General features: G+C 42.9%; 1 protein-coding gene across 4 annotated transcripts in view; it reads right to left on the minus strand.

The window, feature by feature from the left end:
- Window positions 1–15876, minus strand: part of Atp8a2 (ATPase phospholipid transporting 8A2) — a 542501-nt gene that overhangs the window by 393265 nt on the left and 133360 nt on the right. For all 4 annotated transcript variants that reach the window (XM_075950134.1, XM_075950131.1, XM_075950132.1 and 1 more), the window contains 5 exons: window positions 14365–14492; window positions 12854–12965; window positions 7712–7877; window positions 4775–4902; window positions 3955–4032 (listed from right to left, as the gene is read on the minus strand). In XM_075950134.1, the coding sequence (XP_075806249.1) occupies window positions 3955–4032; window positions 4775–4902; window positions 7712–7877; window positions 12854–12965; window positions 14365–14492 (612 nt within the window). The remainder of the gene's footprint in view (window positions 1–3954; window positions 4033–4774; window positions 4903–7711; window positions 7878–12853; window positions 12966–14364; window positions 14493–15876) is intronic.

Here is a 15876-nt window from a genome sequence, read left to right on the forward strand (position 1 = left end):
AGATGAGAAGCCTGGAAGAGCCAGAGGAACAGGAAGTCTGCTGTGAGACAGTGTCTCCTGGAAATGACAGGGAAGCTAAACCCAAGGTACCTCGACAATAAGGCTGTTAGCAGACCTCAACAATGACAACCCAACAGAGAGCTAACACGGAAAGAGAAAAACCTCACCTGACTGCACTCCTAGACAAAGAACTAGGTAACTAGTGGCTGCTGTCTTGGGGTTTCTATTTCCATAGTAAAGCACCGTGACCAAAAGCGTCTGGGGAGGGAGAGTTTACTTCACCTTCCAACTCTTAGGTTACACTCCGTCACTGAAGGAAGTCAGAGCAGGAAGTCAGGACAGGAAGCTGGAGACAGGGGCTGATGCAGAGGCCACGGAGGGATGCTGCTTACTAGCTTGTTCTCCATGGCTTGCTCAGGACCACCAGTCCAAGGGGTAGCATGCCCCACAGTAAACTGGCTGTCCCACACTAATCATCAATTGAGAACATGCACCAACATCTTGCCAATCTGGTGGTATCATTTTTCTCAGTTTGCATTCCCTCTTCCAAAATAACTTTAGCTGGTGTCAAGCTGACCTAAAAACTAGCCAGCACACCTTCTGAGAGAAAACTAGTTTTTCCCAGGGATGAGCCTCTTAATCGGTCGTCTAATACCAAGTGGTCATCCCTAATCATACATGCACAGTAGCACTAAGTGGACTCAGTAGGTTGTATCTGCATGCATATATATGTAACAATAATAGTCAAAGAAAGAGTCCATCAATTTGAGAAGGAATTGACTTGATAAAAGTAAGGAAAGAATTTGTATAGGGAGGGATTGGAGGAAGGAAAGGGAAGGGCAAACTGATACAATTACATTTTAATTAAAATAGTTTTTTAAGATTACATAATTATAAAATCATGACAAGCAGCTTTCCATGCCCTTTACATGGAAACTTATCTAAAAATAATAATTATATATATTTATGATATATACATAATATTTCAAAACATGTATACATGCTGATCATATTGATCAATGGGATAATTAATATTTGTTGTTTTCAATTAACAAGAAATTTTATGTTTCACACAGAGCAAAATCTAGAAACATTAAAAACATAATAGAATTAGTTCCTTCTGTCTTTTTTTTTAAAGAAGAATTGGAAGATTATCAACAGAGTAAAAAGAAAAATCTTATAATAAATTACAGAATTTGTGATCCCTCTCACTCTTGACTTTTCACCTCTCCTCCTTAGGTAACCCCCACCCATGCCTGGTCAGGACAGGGCATTTCATCCTGGGCACTTTCTTAAACATCTTCAGTCCATCTTGCTGGGTCAGTTCAATGGCATATTGTGGGAGCCCACAGAAGCGGATCCATTCCACTTTGACCAAAGATCAGAGAGTTCAGACCTATTCCTGCTCCTTCAAGGATAAGACAGGAGGTTTGACCTAGGGAATGGCTGCCTACAGCAAGCTTGGCCTAAGGTGTGACTGCTGAATATTCCGCCTAAAAAACAGAATTCTGAACTCAGGGTATAGGTTCATGGTGCTTCAGGTATTGGAGAGGCAATTGTTCTGTTTGCTTTTTGTGTCGTGTAAAAGCAGTCTTGTCTTCTCCCCTTCCCCACGCGTTTTTGGATTGTGGTATATAATCATATGGAAAATAAACACAGGTGAATTCAGTATTCACTGGATTGACCTCCCAGTTCTGTTCTGTGTCTCTGTCTAATTTTTTTTTTTGTATCTCTGTTCTGTGTGCCTGGCATTTCTAATCCACATGCCCTCCCCTGGAATGTGCAAATTCCATCGAGGCTGGACCACAGCACACGAGAACAACCATATACTTAGCCCTGGGAACTGACAAAGCTCACTGAAGGCTACAAATGTAGTTGTCCCTAACTATCCCCAGGGGCAGTTCTAAGAACCCCAATGGGTACCAAAATTATCATATGCTCTAGTCCAGTATATAAAATGGTGTAGTGTTTGTATAAAACCTACATACAACCTCTGGTGTGTTTCGCATAATCTTAGATGGCGTATGACACTTAAGACATTAGAAGTGTCATACTGTAGCAGCTGGGGAACAGTGACAAGAAACTTCTGTGTATATTTGGTACAGGCGTAACCATCATAGGCACCATCACACTTTTGACCTGCAGTTGGCTGACTACACAGGGCTCACACCTGCTCCAGATGGACTCAGATACCATTTAACTAATCACATTGTCATTTCACTGTGTGCGTGTGTGCGTGCGTGTGTGTGTGTGTGTGTGTGTGTGTGTGTGTGTGTATGTGTGTATGTGTGTGGAAAGAATGCTTAAGAGAAAAGAGCAGACAGACACTAATGTTGCCTGGAAATACTGGGAAGGATTCAAAAGTGGCAACTCGTGGATTGTTATAGGAGTAGAATTTTACCAATGACAACGTCATTGAAGGAAGAAACAATTCAGGTAGATGATAGATAGATAGACAGACAGACAGACAGACAAATGATAACACATGATATAGATAGATAGATAGATAGATAGATAGATAGATAGATAGATAGATAGATGGATGGATGGATAGATAGATAGATAGATGATAGAGAGAGATGGATGAATAGATAGATAGATAGATAGATAGATAGATAGATAGATAGATAGATAGATAGATAGATAGATGGATGGATGGATGGATGGATGGATGGATGGATGGATGGATGGATGGATGGATGGACGGACGGTATGGGTGGATAGGTAGATATTTAGACAGAAATACAGATGAATAGATGATAGACAGGTAGCGCTCGATTCTGCTTCTCATCATGAAGTACAGGTGCTCGGGTGAAAATAGGGATGCTGTCTCACTGAGGAAGCTTTCTGCTTTATGACAGTATTCTCTCTAAATGACAATCTCTTTCCTACATCAAATAAACAAGTAATGCCTTTAATCCCAGCACTCGGGAGGCAGAGGCAGCAGATCTCTGTGAGTTCGAGGCCAGCCTGGTCTACAAGAGCTAGTTCCAGGACAGGCTCCAAAGCTACAGAGAAACTCTGTCTTGAAAAAAAACCAGAAGACAGGAAGGAAGGAAGGAAGGAAGGAAGGAAGGAAGGAAGGAAGGAAGGAAGGAAGGAAGGAAGGAAGGAAGGAAAAGAAAATGTGACTGCAGAATTACGTTTTGTTGCAAAACCAGACTGACAGATTTGAGCTTCAGCTTTCTAGCAATGAACTCAAAAACGCTCCAGCACAAATCCAGAACTGACTTTGTCCTTAATCGGGGAGAAGAGGAAGAGGGCACCTGGCCCAACTCTGGCCCAGAAAATGACAAGTCAGGTTTACATCTTCCCAGAGGGCCATGAGGCGGGTGTCCTGGGAACCAGCTTTCCTGAGGTAAGTTAATTATTTTCTTATCTAGAAAATGAAGATGCAGCATGCCACCCTTCCATAGGATTGTTGGGAAGCTTAAGGTGCATAAAATAAAAAAAATCATAGTTTTTAATTACTTTAGGTCAAGAGTAAGTATTATGTATTCAAAAGGGCTATAGACTGCAGTGATTCAATGGAAGAGGCAGACATAATACAACATGAAAGGAGAGACAAGCAGAAATCAAGACAAAGATACAAAAGTCGCTGACTCTCTGAACTATGTCACGATCCCTGTCCTTCTAATGGCCCCATATGCGTTGTGGAGTGGTCTGGCAGCCATTGTCCTCCCCGTTTCCCTTGTCATCTGTTCTAAGAAACATGTTTAAAAGGGTCCAACCTAATATTATATTGCTGTACAACGTTCTGTACTTTTTCCCCAGATATGTTCTTGGCAAAATGATCTACATGTGCCTCCAAAACCAAGTGACAGCTGCATTCACTGCCACCTGCAGACCAGATGTCACAAACACAGTCGTGCAAGATATCTCCCCAGGGCTCCTCTGCTAACACTGGCTTCCTGCTCATAGCACTGTCCCCAAAGTCCCCAAAGAGGCTCTCACCTGCCCAAGCTCTTCATTAAGGTTCGATGTCCTGGCCATAGCAGGAGTGTCGTTTTCAATATAATACATATCTGTGTCCTGAAAGAGAACATGGGGGAAGGAAGGAAGAAGGTAGGAAGCCTTCAGAAAACATGTAATTCTAATATTTCATTAAGATTACCACAGACCCTGGCAACTTCAAATCTTTTCATTTTTTATTCAAATGCTAACTTGTAACTCGGGTTGAAAAATGAAGTTGCAATTAGGATAGCAAACCCCGTGACACAATATGACCACAGTATTTAGGTTTGGGTTCAAGACAATCAGATTGCGCTCTAGCTGTGCGTTTGGTCAATGCCTCACTCAGAGGCTTGGGGAAATCAAAGCAATACACACATGAAAGTGCCTGGTTTGGAAAGAAAAAACGTTGAAAAGACCCAGTGCTTAATGGCCATGGCCATGACAGTCCCTTAAGAACTCCACCTCAACCCTAAAATCCATCCAGGGTGACTGTCATACTGAAATCCATGCAGGATGGACGCTCTGGTGAGCACACTTGAGAGGCCTTTTCATGCATAAAGGAGACTTGGGAAGCACAGCCATGGTGCCCAGATGACAAGCACGCACTGAGCATCCTCCCCCACTCTCCCCACCCCTGGGGTTATGGCATGGCTTGCCAGTCATCAGTTTGGCTGGCTTAATCCATGACCTAATAAAGAGCCCCTGTTACTTCATTTCTGGGACGCAATGAAATGACAAAGGCTGCTCAGGGAGTGTACTAGAAAGCAGAAGCTGGCAGGCGGCCAGTAGCTCATGTTCCACGCACCGCTTTGAAACTCACCCAGTTTATGAAGAGAGCTTGCGTGTACTTCACAACCTCCAGCGTCACCAACAGGCTGATGGGAATCAGATTGTTGTACAGGATGATAAATGTCAGCAAGTTGTATCCAAAATTATCTGAGCTCGTGTCTATGGATAAAAGCCAAGACATCCACACAGCTTTAGTAGAAGGCTACATCTCGTTTCTTTCCGTTTTATTTTAGACTTCCCCCAACTCATCAAAAAAACCTATGTACCCATCTTGAAACTGAGGGGTTACTGTGCCAGTTCAAACTCCTAAGACTATTTGAATTCAGTCCCTGTAGGCAGTGCTAGCTTCTCTTTAGAGGTTGGGGAAGGAGGCAGAGGAGGAAGCAGAGACAGCTCTCCTTTGGGAGGGGAATGCACTTCTTTGGCCTCAAAGGAGGATGTGGCTATTACAAAGGGGGTCAGTCAATAGGGCAGGAACAAGAGGAAGCTCCAGGGAGACAAGCTGAAGACTGAAGCTGGGAATCAGGAATTTGTGAGGGCTCCAAGCCACAGTTGAGTATCTCAGCAAGAGGGCTTGACACAGGGAGCAGATGATGAAGCCTGGAATTCCGGAGGGTGATGGGAAGGGAAGCAAGCCCTGGCTGGCCAGCTGACCTCCCCAACCTTTCATTTCTGTCCGCTCTGGCCTTCCACTCTCCAGCTGGTGGCCCTCTTGGCTGGCATACTGCTTTACTACCTGCTTCTCTCAGGAGTCAAGGAGCCGGTGAACAGGACTCCTAAGTCCCAGTGACTCAAGTAGCCCCAGAGTATAGCATTTGTGTAGGGATAAGATTTGTCTGCCAATAAAATTTATTAATGAATTAAAACTTTATGGCTTAATACTAGTCAAAAATGCTTTATAACACTACGTATGACCACATATGATATCAAAGAGCCGTGACTATGCAGAGGAACCCTACATGGAGAGCCTCAGAACCCAAGAGTATTCAATCAAAAACCAAAGATGTCCATAAAAGGAGAATATCTACCCCTATGTAAAATGTTCAGCCAAACAAGAACAATGAAAAGGAAGTTAAGACAGGACCAGATTTGGTAGGAAGTAAAATCCAAGCACCAACAGAGGCAGCAGAACGTGAAACTGACTTCTCTGAGTAGGTGCATGTATGGACCATGTCTCCCTGAACACCACCACACTCTTGACACTGGAGCCTGGAGTGATCAGAACAATTCAAGCGCCTGTTTCCCCAAAGCTGTGTTCATACCACATGTTTACTTAGATAACTACATTAATATGAACCAGTCTTGTGTCTGAAACAAGCCACATAACAAAAACCAACACCAAGTGATCTGATCAACTATGACTCAAACCTTAGTCGCGTGCCCATGTTCGTAAAGGAGCAACAGGCACGGGGGCTCCAGTCTGTAATCCCAGCATTTGCAAAGTGGAGGCAGGAGGACTAGGAATCTAAGGCTAACCTCAGCTACAGACTGAGTCCGAGGCCAGCCTATACCGCATGAGATGCTCTTTAAAAACAAACAAGCAACATAAGTTTTCCTGCATTTCAAAACCTGAGAGTCTTATGCTTAAAGAAACTGGAGAAGTAAAAAATCATGTCTAAATCTATTTAAAAATAATCGAGAAATCAATCACAATAATGCCAAGGCGATACCTTAAAGTTTTAAGATTTATCATAAAATTTTTTATCCCTAAATTATATTATTTTTCTTGATTTGCTGAGATCACAGAATGGCAGATCTTCCTTCTATTTCCTAGTCAAGCAGCAAAATGAGACAGAATCATCAAAATCAAGTTAAGTCTCAAAAAAAATGGATCAAATGCATATATTAAGAAAATCTGCCAACTCTTGTAAGAACAGTTGTGCCTTGGGCTATTATGTCACTCACAGGCCTTTGTGCTGGTTCTGCTCTAGGGGGTGGCAGTGGTTACTGGTTTGACTACCATCACCTATGTGCCCTTACCCCAGCTGCAGACATTCTACCCTAGCGTAGGACAGGAACGCCTAGGGAACTCACATCATAGGAATGGAGTTTGGAAAACACTATATGCAATGCCCAATAAAAAACAATAGATATCAGTGGCTAGTGGTCAAGGAAGGCAGGTGTTCCTATATAATAGCAGGGAGAAAAACAGAAAACTGGGGGTAGCCAGGGAAGAACTCTACTAAGTTCACCCTGGTCAGCACAGAAGACTGTGACTATGGACAATCAAGATGCTGGCACAGAAAGCAAGGAGACAGGGAGATGGACGAAGCAAGGAGGTGATACTAGCTAGTAACTCATCCACAGGAAGACATGGGGACTACCAGGAATGGTAAACAAGTAGATTGAAAGAAACAATTTCATAAGCATGTATTTTTTTTTAGCTCTTTAAGATATCCAAGATTATACAAAGCACTGATGATAATGCTCTGTTGTTAGGTTGATAATACATACACACAGCATATATATGGAAATAATAGGATGATCAGGGGACTGGTGTTGGTGAATTAAGCTAGTGGTAATGCAAAGGATGCTCATGTTGTCATCCCTAGAGCAACCATGAGAGAGTGTCTTTAAAAGTAGCTGAGAAGTCAGGTGGTGCTTGGTGGCACTTGCCTCTAATCCCAGCACTCAGGGAGGCAAAGGGAGGCAAATCTCTGTGAGTTTGAGACCAGCCTGGCCTACAGAGTGAGTTTCATGACAGCCAGAGATACACAGAGAAATCCTGTCTCAAAAAAAAAAAAAAAAGCTGAGAAACTATTATTAGAGCCTAAACAGTCCCCAGATACACCCATATTCATTTCTGTTCCTTGTGATTCCTAATCTGTTCTCTCTCCAAGAAGATCTGGCATAGGCAGGGTAGCCATGGGAACAGAGAGGGCATGGTTATCACCCACAGACCCTACGTGGAAGGACCTCCCCAGAGGCTTGTCCCACAGAAGGCAGCAGCATCCATCCCAGTACTCACCCATCTTCTTGATGTACCAGCTCTTTCCACCATGGGACCCATTCCAGAACAGGGCCCCCACCGAGCTCACCAGGGCCATGACCAGGAGGATGCCAAACAGCACCAAGATCTGCACGTTGGTTACCTTCTCGACGTTCGACCTCTTGAGAGGAGCTTTTGTTGAATTCTGTAAACCGGTATTGAAAATCAGTAACCATCACAGAACAGGCTTGGGTAAAGGTAAGGAGAAACTGAATAAGACAACCACATACAAGGATGGAAATGAAAAATACTATTTCTCTTCCAAATTAAGGATGGAATTAAAAGATGCATCATACTCTTGAGTAAGCATCCCAGAGTTTAAAGAACTCACCTGTGGCTATTTGAATAAGAATTACTCATATATTTGAATGCTTAGTCATCAAAAGTGACAATATTTGCAAGGATTAGAAGGATTAAGAGGGGTGGCCTTGTTGGAGGAAGTGTGTCACCAGGGATGGATTTTGAGATTTCAAAAGCCCACGCCAAGAGCAGAGTCTCTCTCTGTACTTACTGATCAGGATGTAGTTTTCAGCTACTGCTCCAGCATCAGACCGTATGCCACCATGCTGATAATAAACTAAGCCTCAGAAACTGTAAGTAAGCATCCAATTAAATGCTGTCACTTACAATAGTTGCCTTGGTCAAGCACCACAGGCAGGCTCCTGGGACAGCACACCCAACTCTGACCTCATGCTGAGAGCCAGGAGCTCTTCTGTTACAAGACTGATTATTCAAAGTTTTTAAAGATTGTGTTTAACTGAGTCATTTAATTTTCAGGAAGGAAAAAGAAAATGACAAAAGCTGTCACTTCCGTGAGCCTGTCAGTTAGCTGAAGTCACTGAAAATCAGCCTGTCACCAGAGTTAGGAAAACCGACTTTTCCTTCAACACAAGGAAACAACCTAACACTCCGGGCTTTGACACACACCCAGCATGGAAAGCCAAGTCTGGCACACTCACCCCCTTTTCCAAATATGTCTGCTTGCAACCACAAGTTTTTAATGCCCAATTCCTATTAGAATAATAAGTTCCTTTACAAAACTCTTAGAGGACACTATCACTTTGATGTCTAGTACCACAATAAAAAATGGGTCAAACTTGAAGATTTTGCACAACACTGGAACCTGACGTGAATTGTATACCTCTTATCCCTCCTGAGAAAGAGAACATCAGAATGTTTGTCGGAATAAGCCTGGAGTGTGTCAACCTGGATTTCAGTCCGGTTTTTGCTCCTTCTAGATTTGTAAGCTAAGCTGGGGTTAGTTCAACACTGTGCTTTAGTTGCTCTGTCTTTAAAATAACAGGGCTGGGGCTAGAGATATGGATCAGCGGTTAAGAACGCTGGCTGTTCCTGCAGAAGACCTGAGTTTAAGTCCCAGTACCCACAGAGTGGCCCACAACCATCTCTAATTCCAGTTCCAGGGGATCTGACACCCTCTTCTGGCCTCTGCAAACACTGGCCACACATGGCACACAGAAATTTATGCAAACAAAATGCCTATACAAATTAAATAAAAATAAATATTTTAATAATGGATGTACCTTCCTCACACCAAAGAATACATAAACTCATTTATATGTGAGTCGCAAAACAATGTATGCTTTGTTATAATCAGTGTGTCCTATAATTATTGATTACCTCTTTCCCCGTAAGCCGACCAACAGAAAAGATCTGAGTGTTCGCCGTGTATAACCACACTAAGCATGAACTGAGGGAGCTCTGGAAGGTGAGGGAGACACAGTGGAAACTCAAGAACCCTAGGGGCACCCAGCTTCTTCACCGCCGTCCAAAACTCAAATGTAGACACAGTGTTATTTCATGAACAGAACGGCTTTCAGCTGTGTGTGTTATTTTATATTCCTTTCGAAATTCATTGTTCCTGCTGTTTCAGCCCTAAAGGGACAGCAAGTCTAGCACAGATGTTTCTGGGGTTTTCCATCACTCTCCATATGTCAATAACAGTAAGTCTTGCCAAGCTTTGTAACACAGAGGGCAGGGAAGTGCCCTGTGACGGTCACAGGATGTAAACGGCATAGACTCATCTTGTCCCCTGAAGACATAATGGTGATGTTCTGATATAAATTATAGTCAGCCTGATCTCCAAAGCTGTAATATTAATATGTGATCTAGAAGAATAACATTATACCCTGAAAAATCATCCAGGGTACAAGGGAACTTGGAGAAAGCTTGGACTTTTAATAATCCTGATCTAAACCCTAGCCTTGGGACTCTACCCAAATGTGAGCTACCCTCCCATGGTCTCCTCACCACTTCATTACAAAAAGACAGAAGCTGGGGCGAGCGCAGCTGCAAGGGTTGGCTGTGCCTACCAGTAAATGGGCTGCGAATGTTCACAGCTGCTTCAGAGGTGGTAGAGTGTGAAAATACCTGTCAGGATGGTCTTTGTGTGCAGACTGCTCAGAGACAATGAACTTGAAGTGTTTCAGTCCTGAGTGAATGAGGGCTGAGGAGGAGAGTAGACCAGACGCATCTCGGGCACACCGAACAATTTCCAGTCACTCAAGGGCTGCGTGGTGGCCACCAACCAGCTGTTTTTCTACTTGTTATGAGTGCCCTTCCAACACACACTTTCTATGAGTACTCTTCTGAGCCTGGAGGCCTCCCTGGTACACCCTAAATGCTGTGTGTCTTCCCCATGCTTCTGGATCTCTCCTCCTGTCCCGTCCCTTCTCTTACCCAGCTAAGGACATGTGATATCCCAAATCAGACACCTCTCCCAAAAGGTGATGTTTCTGTAAGACTCACATCCATTGGCACCTGGAGGTAGTGCTCCTGGATTGTAGTATTTCTTGAACCACTGTTCCTCTAAGTCCCTGCCATTCCCTTCCCCCAGGGGGTAACCTTCGCCAGCCTCGCCAGCACTGCAAACTCGAGAAGCTAGCTCGCAGAACTCTTCTCTGCTCCAGCCCCCATTTTCAGCCTACGTCACAATCCCAGCCCATCGTCTCCCTTAAGCTCTGAGTCCCTTTCTACTCAGCATCGGGGACCTGACCCAGATGGACCATGAGCTCCCACCGCTGTGGACCAGCCATACATCTCCCAATCTACGACTCCTCAACTTGAGAAACTCAGAGGTGAGTACTGCACCCTCACATCCACCTGTCCCTCAACTCCAAGGGTCAGCTTCAGCTTCAGGAACTCTCGGAGCCCTGGAATCCAAATTCCATCCATGCCTTCACTGCATTCACCAGCACTCTAGGCCTGGAATTGGTGACTCTCTTGCATATACATCCACAGAACTATATACAAAGGCACAGTTTACAATAAGTGCATCCCTACTTTCTACATTGTCCATGTTACTCCTTTACTACTCAGCCCCCAGAGGTGAAGATTTAGCCTTTATGCTAATGTGCCCAGATTTCTTAGCACAAGACTCAGAGGGGAGTGACTATAAACATTTTTCAGCCAAGACACAAATCAAATATGACTCTGGAAGTTACACAAAACAGCAAAAGGCCTGAATATCTTTAATAGTCATAATTAAGGAAATACAATGCTGGTATGCGGTAATTTCCTCTGATGTAAAACCTTTCATCTAGAAGGAAAGTTTGTTCATTAAGATGCAGGATTTTCTAAGGGGAAGTGATACATTCCATGCTTCAGGGAAGCAAGCTTGGGAGGTAAACAACCCAAAGGCTTCAGGAAGTCCCTGAAGCTGATCAGATTCACTAGGCTCTTCCCTTCCCAAGAATCTACAAATAATAAGGACTGTGCTGAAAGATATTTTGAGCCCACTGAGCTGCTCAGAAGAGGCTCAGATCAGCTGAGCTTCCTGGAAGAAACAGACAAGGCACAGGCCAACTAAGGGGCCTGGAAAGGACTCCCTTGGTCCACTAAGCTGACTACAGACTGTGTGATGTGCTCCAGATTCTGTGAACCATCACCAGTGCTGGGTGGGTGTTGTACAGGGAGGGCCTGCTTGTCCTTCACAGCCACCCGGCTAGCTTACACCGGAAATAACCACACAGAAACTGTATTAATTAAATTACTGCTTGGCCCATTAGCTCTAGCCTCTTATTGGCTAACTCTCACATCTTGACTTAACCCATTTCTATTAATCTGTATATCACCACGAGGTCGTGGCTTACAGGGAAAGATTCAGCATGTCTGAGCTGGTGGCTCCATGGCGGCTCTCTGACTCTGCCTTTTTCTCTCCCAGCATTCAGTTCTGTCTTCCCCACCTACCTAAGTTCTGTCCTATCAACTAAGCCAAGGCAGTTTCTTTATTCATTAACCAATGAAAGCAACACACAAACAGAAGGAACTCCTACACCAGGTGGACTCTGGTGGATGTAGCTATCTTTGAGTCAGTTCTGCTCCTCTAAGTAATCCTTCCTCCATATTCCTATGGGTGACCCCAATAAATGCACTGATTCGCCAAGTTGGACTTTGGTGGTAGCTGTACTTAGGTTTGTCATAGTTCCCTGTCAGAGGTGAGCAGAGGTTTGTCCACATCTGTCCAGGAATAGTGGCACACAACAAAAGCCAGCATATATCAGAGGAATGTAAGAGATGATCCAGAGACTTATGTAGAAGTTATATAGTTATGTATTATATAGGAGATATTTGTCCAAATATGTCAAATATAAATATGGGCTGTGAATCTATAAATGAAAATTTAAGAAAAAGCATTAACAGTGAGAAAGAAAAATTCTTTTAAATTAATACTGCTTCTTTGGTATACAAAGAATAAGCATTAGTTCAAAGTCTTTTTCTTTGAAATGATCTAGAATTCATATAGTAAGAGTTTACTATAACATCCTAATTATTGGGAGTCAGAGGACAAATGGAGCAGTTCTCGAAGGGTTACTAAGCCTCCTTACACCCAGAAGGCAGAGTTAGAGTCAGCTGTCCCACTTGAACCCAGACAACAAAGACCACTTCTTTCCAGAGAGACTGTGGCCAAGAATGCGATGAACAAGGGTCAGAAGGAATCGCATAAGGAGATGAAACTGTCATTTTCCCCAGAGTTTATGTTCTTGGGTAAATTCCAGCCTCATACTTGCCTTTATTCTCCACCCTCAAAGAGAGCAGAGAATAAGGGTGAACCAAACAATACGGCAAGCAAAAATGGCAGAGATTTCCACAGAAACATTTTACCTGCATGAGCTTGCTATCATGGCCGGTATATACCACAACACCAAAGACCCACTGAGTGTTCCTGAGCTGGGTGCCTCTTAGTAAGATCTGGTCTGGCCCGAGGGCAACAGAGCTGAAAAAAAAATAAGAAAAACATTTGTACTTTTTGATAATTTGTCCAATAATTATGTATTTTCCTTTACATAAGCCTACCATAAACCAAAGTCAAATCTGTGAATTTATTCTTTGTTTAATCTACTTATTCCACCCCAAATGCCTGCTTCATTCATTCTTTGCTGTAGAATAGAATTGAACTTTTTTCCTATAAAATATCAGAGAAGATTATGTCTCATAATCCTGTTATGAATACTGAAAAAGGGAATGCTAAAAGCCATGAGTTTACTCATTTCTGAAATTCAATTTACTTTATAGATTATGAAAGAAAAAAACAGCAGTAAATGTTGTAGTGAGCAGACGAGCATCTGAGGGATGCTCTACAGAAGGGAAGATGCTGGATGGATGGACGGAAAATGTCAACCGAGAAGCAGCCTTACCCTTGCTTATTGCTTTGAGCCCCTGTAGATTCCTGTCCACCCCAATCCCCCACAGCTAAGAATCTATTCGAAGTATGGGGAAGAGCTCAGACAGTGGACTATGGTGTATCAGCAAGCAGACTACATGTCAACATCACAATGAAACATAACTTCAAACAGTAAATCATTCAACGTGGTGTGTGTGTGTGTGTGTGTGTGTGTGTGTGTGTGTGTGTGTGTGATGTTTACATGGTCATGTGCATACACACATGTGGGAGCCAGAGGTAAACATCATTCCTCTTTCCACCTTGATTTCAAGACAGAGCCTCTCACTCTTACTGATCCAGCTGGCTAACCAATGGGCTTCAGGCATCAGCCAGTTTGCACTTCCTCAGCACTGGGGTGGCTTTGATGCAGACTGGGAGTCATGCAGAACAGGCATCTCACTGCCTGTGCCTGTGCCGTACTCACAGCCCCGTTTCACTCAGCTTTCTAAAGCTAAGCAGAGTTGCAGTGAGGCTCGCTGGGGAAGTGTTGCTCTAGCATGTGCCAGGCCCAGCTGCAATTCACAGCACCACACAATAAATTAATAAGATAGAAACAACGCTTTTAGAGGAAAGCTAACAAGAAACTGTGCATCTGCCTCTATGCATCTGTCGTAAGCTGAGTACACATCCACAGCATCATTTAAGGCAACTTGGACTGCTTGGCCTCAGCAGTCACAAGCAAGAAAGAATAAGCCCCTGTCTATGTACCCCGCTTGAGGTCTTTGGTTTGCTTCTTTATAAAAATCTCTTCTGTCCTTCAATGCACGGGAAGTTTTAAATGGATCTAAACAGTGTGTCAGTGTCTCAGAAATGAGCTAAGCATGAAGAAATCTCACTATTTTCCAATACTATGAAACTAGGATTCTTCAAAGCTCCAGGAATTCTTGACCACATTAAAAAGGAGGAGGGGGGAGAGGAGAGAGAAAAATCATTAAGAGAAGGCGATTCGGACCTCTTCCCATCCAAGTGCAAGTTGCCGGTGAAGTCGTAGAGGTGGCGATTGGGCCCTTCACACTCTATCCTTCCCGTCAGCTTCATCAGCACCTCCCTGGTCTGCATGTCGGCCGTGTGGCTCAGGCCCTGAAACGGAGCAACAAGCCCACAGAGAAGATCAAACGGTGACATCCGTGTTTAAAAGACAGCACGATGGTCTGCCAGTCACAGGGACATAATGAGCCATCTGCCCCTGCCCCAAAGCTGCACACAGTGGGCACAAAATGCCACGATTTCAATGGCACAGAAGAGGAAGCCCCAACCCCTGCTAGAAACCTCCATATTTAAACAATAGTCTAGGTACTGAAACATAGGACAGAAAGCCCTGCTACCACCGCCCTGCACTGCTTCTCAGACAGTCAGAGGGTCCTTTAATATTCTATAATATATAATATTCTATAGTATATACCACTGCTGCTCAGATACTCAGGGGGTCCTTTAATATTCTATAATATATAATATTCTATAGTATATACCACTGCTGCTCAGATACTCAGGGGGTCCTTTAATATTCTATAATATATAATATTCTATAGTATATACCACTGCTGCTCAGATACTCAGGGGGTCCTTTAATATTCTATAATATATAATATTCTATAGTATATACCACTGCTGCTCAGATACTCAGGGGGTCCTTTAATATTCTATAATATATAATATTCTATAGTATATACCACTGCTGCTCAGATACTCAGGGGGTCCTTTAATGTTCTATAATATATAATATTCTATAGTATATACCACTGCTGCTCAGATACTCAGGGGGTCCTTTAATGTTCTATAATATATAATATTCTATAGTATATACCACTGCTGCTCAGATACTCAGGGGGTCCTTTAATATTCTACGATATGTAATATTCTATAGTATATACCACTGCTGCTCAGATACTCAGATGGTCCTTTAATATTCTATAATATATAATATTCTATAGCATATACAGCTTGCTACATTTAAAATTTTCATCACTTTAGTCTGAAATTTCCTATCAAAATAGTTTGACAAACTTCATCAATGCTTCTTCAAACAGAATAAAATTTATATCATAGAAAAAAAGATAAATACAAGGACAGAATTATTAAATTCAGTTTTAGAAGCAGAAAAAAACATAAAAAAAGAAAAAACCGCTGGGCGGTGGTGGCGCACGCCTTTAATCCCAGCACTCGGGAGGCAGAGGCAGGCGGATCTCTGTGAGTTCGAGACCAGCCTGGTCTACAGAGCTAGTTCCAGGACAGGCTCCAAAACCACAGAGAAACCCTGTCTCGAAAAACCAAAAAAAAAAAAAAAAAAAAGAAAAAAAAAGAAAAAACCCTCAGGGGTCTTAAGTACTTAGTACTTTTTATTCACAAAATTCACTTAAATGCTTAATATTTTTATTTACGACTTTTTTATATTTCAATACAACATGTGGTAAGAATATTTTTAATTTTATCTATTTTGTGCTGAATTTATTTCTGTGACATAAGG

The sequence above is a fragment of the Microtus pennsylvanicus genome, chromosome 15, assembly GCF_037038515.1.
Source record: "Microtus pennsylvanicus isolate mMicPen1 chromosome 15, mMicPen1.hap1, whole genome shotgun sequence".
In the NCBI taxonomy this organism is placed as follows: domain Eukaryota; kingdom Metazoa; phylum Chordata; class Mammalia; order Rodentia; family Cricetidae; genus Microtus; species Microtus pennsylvanicus.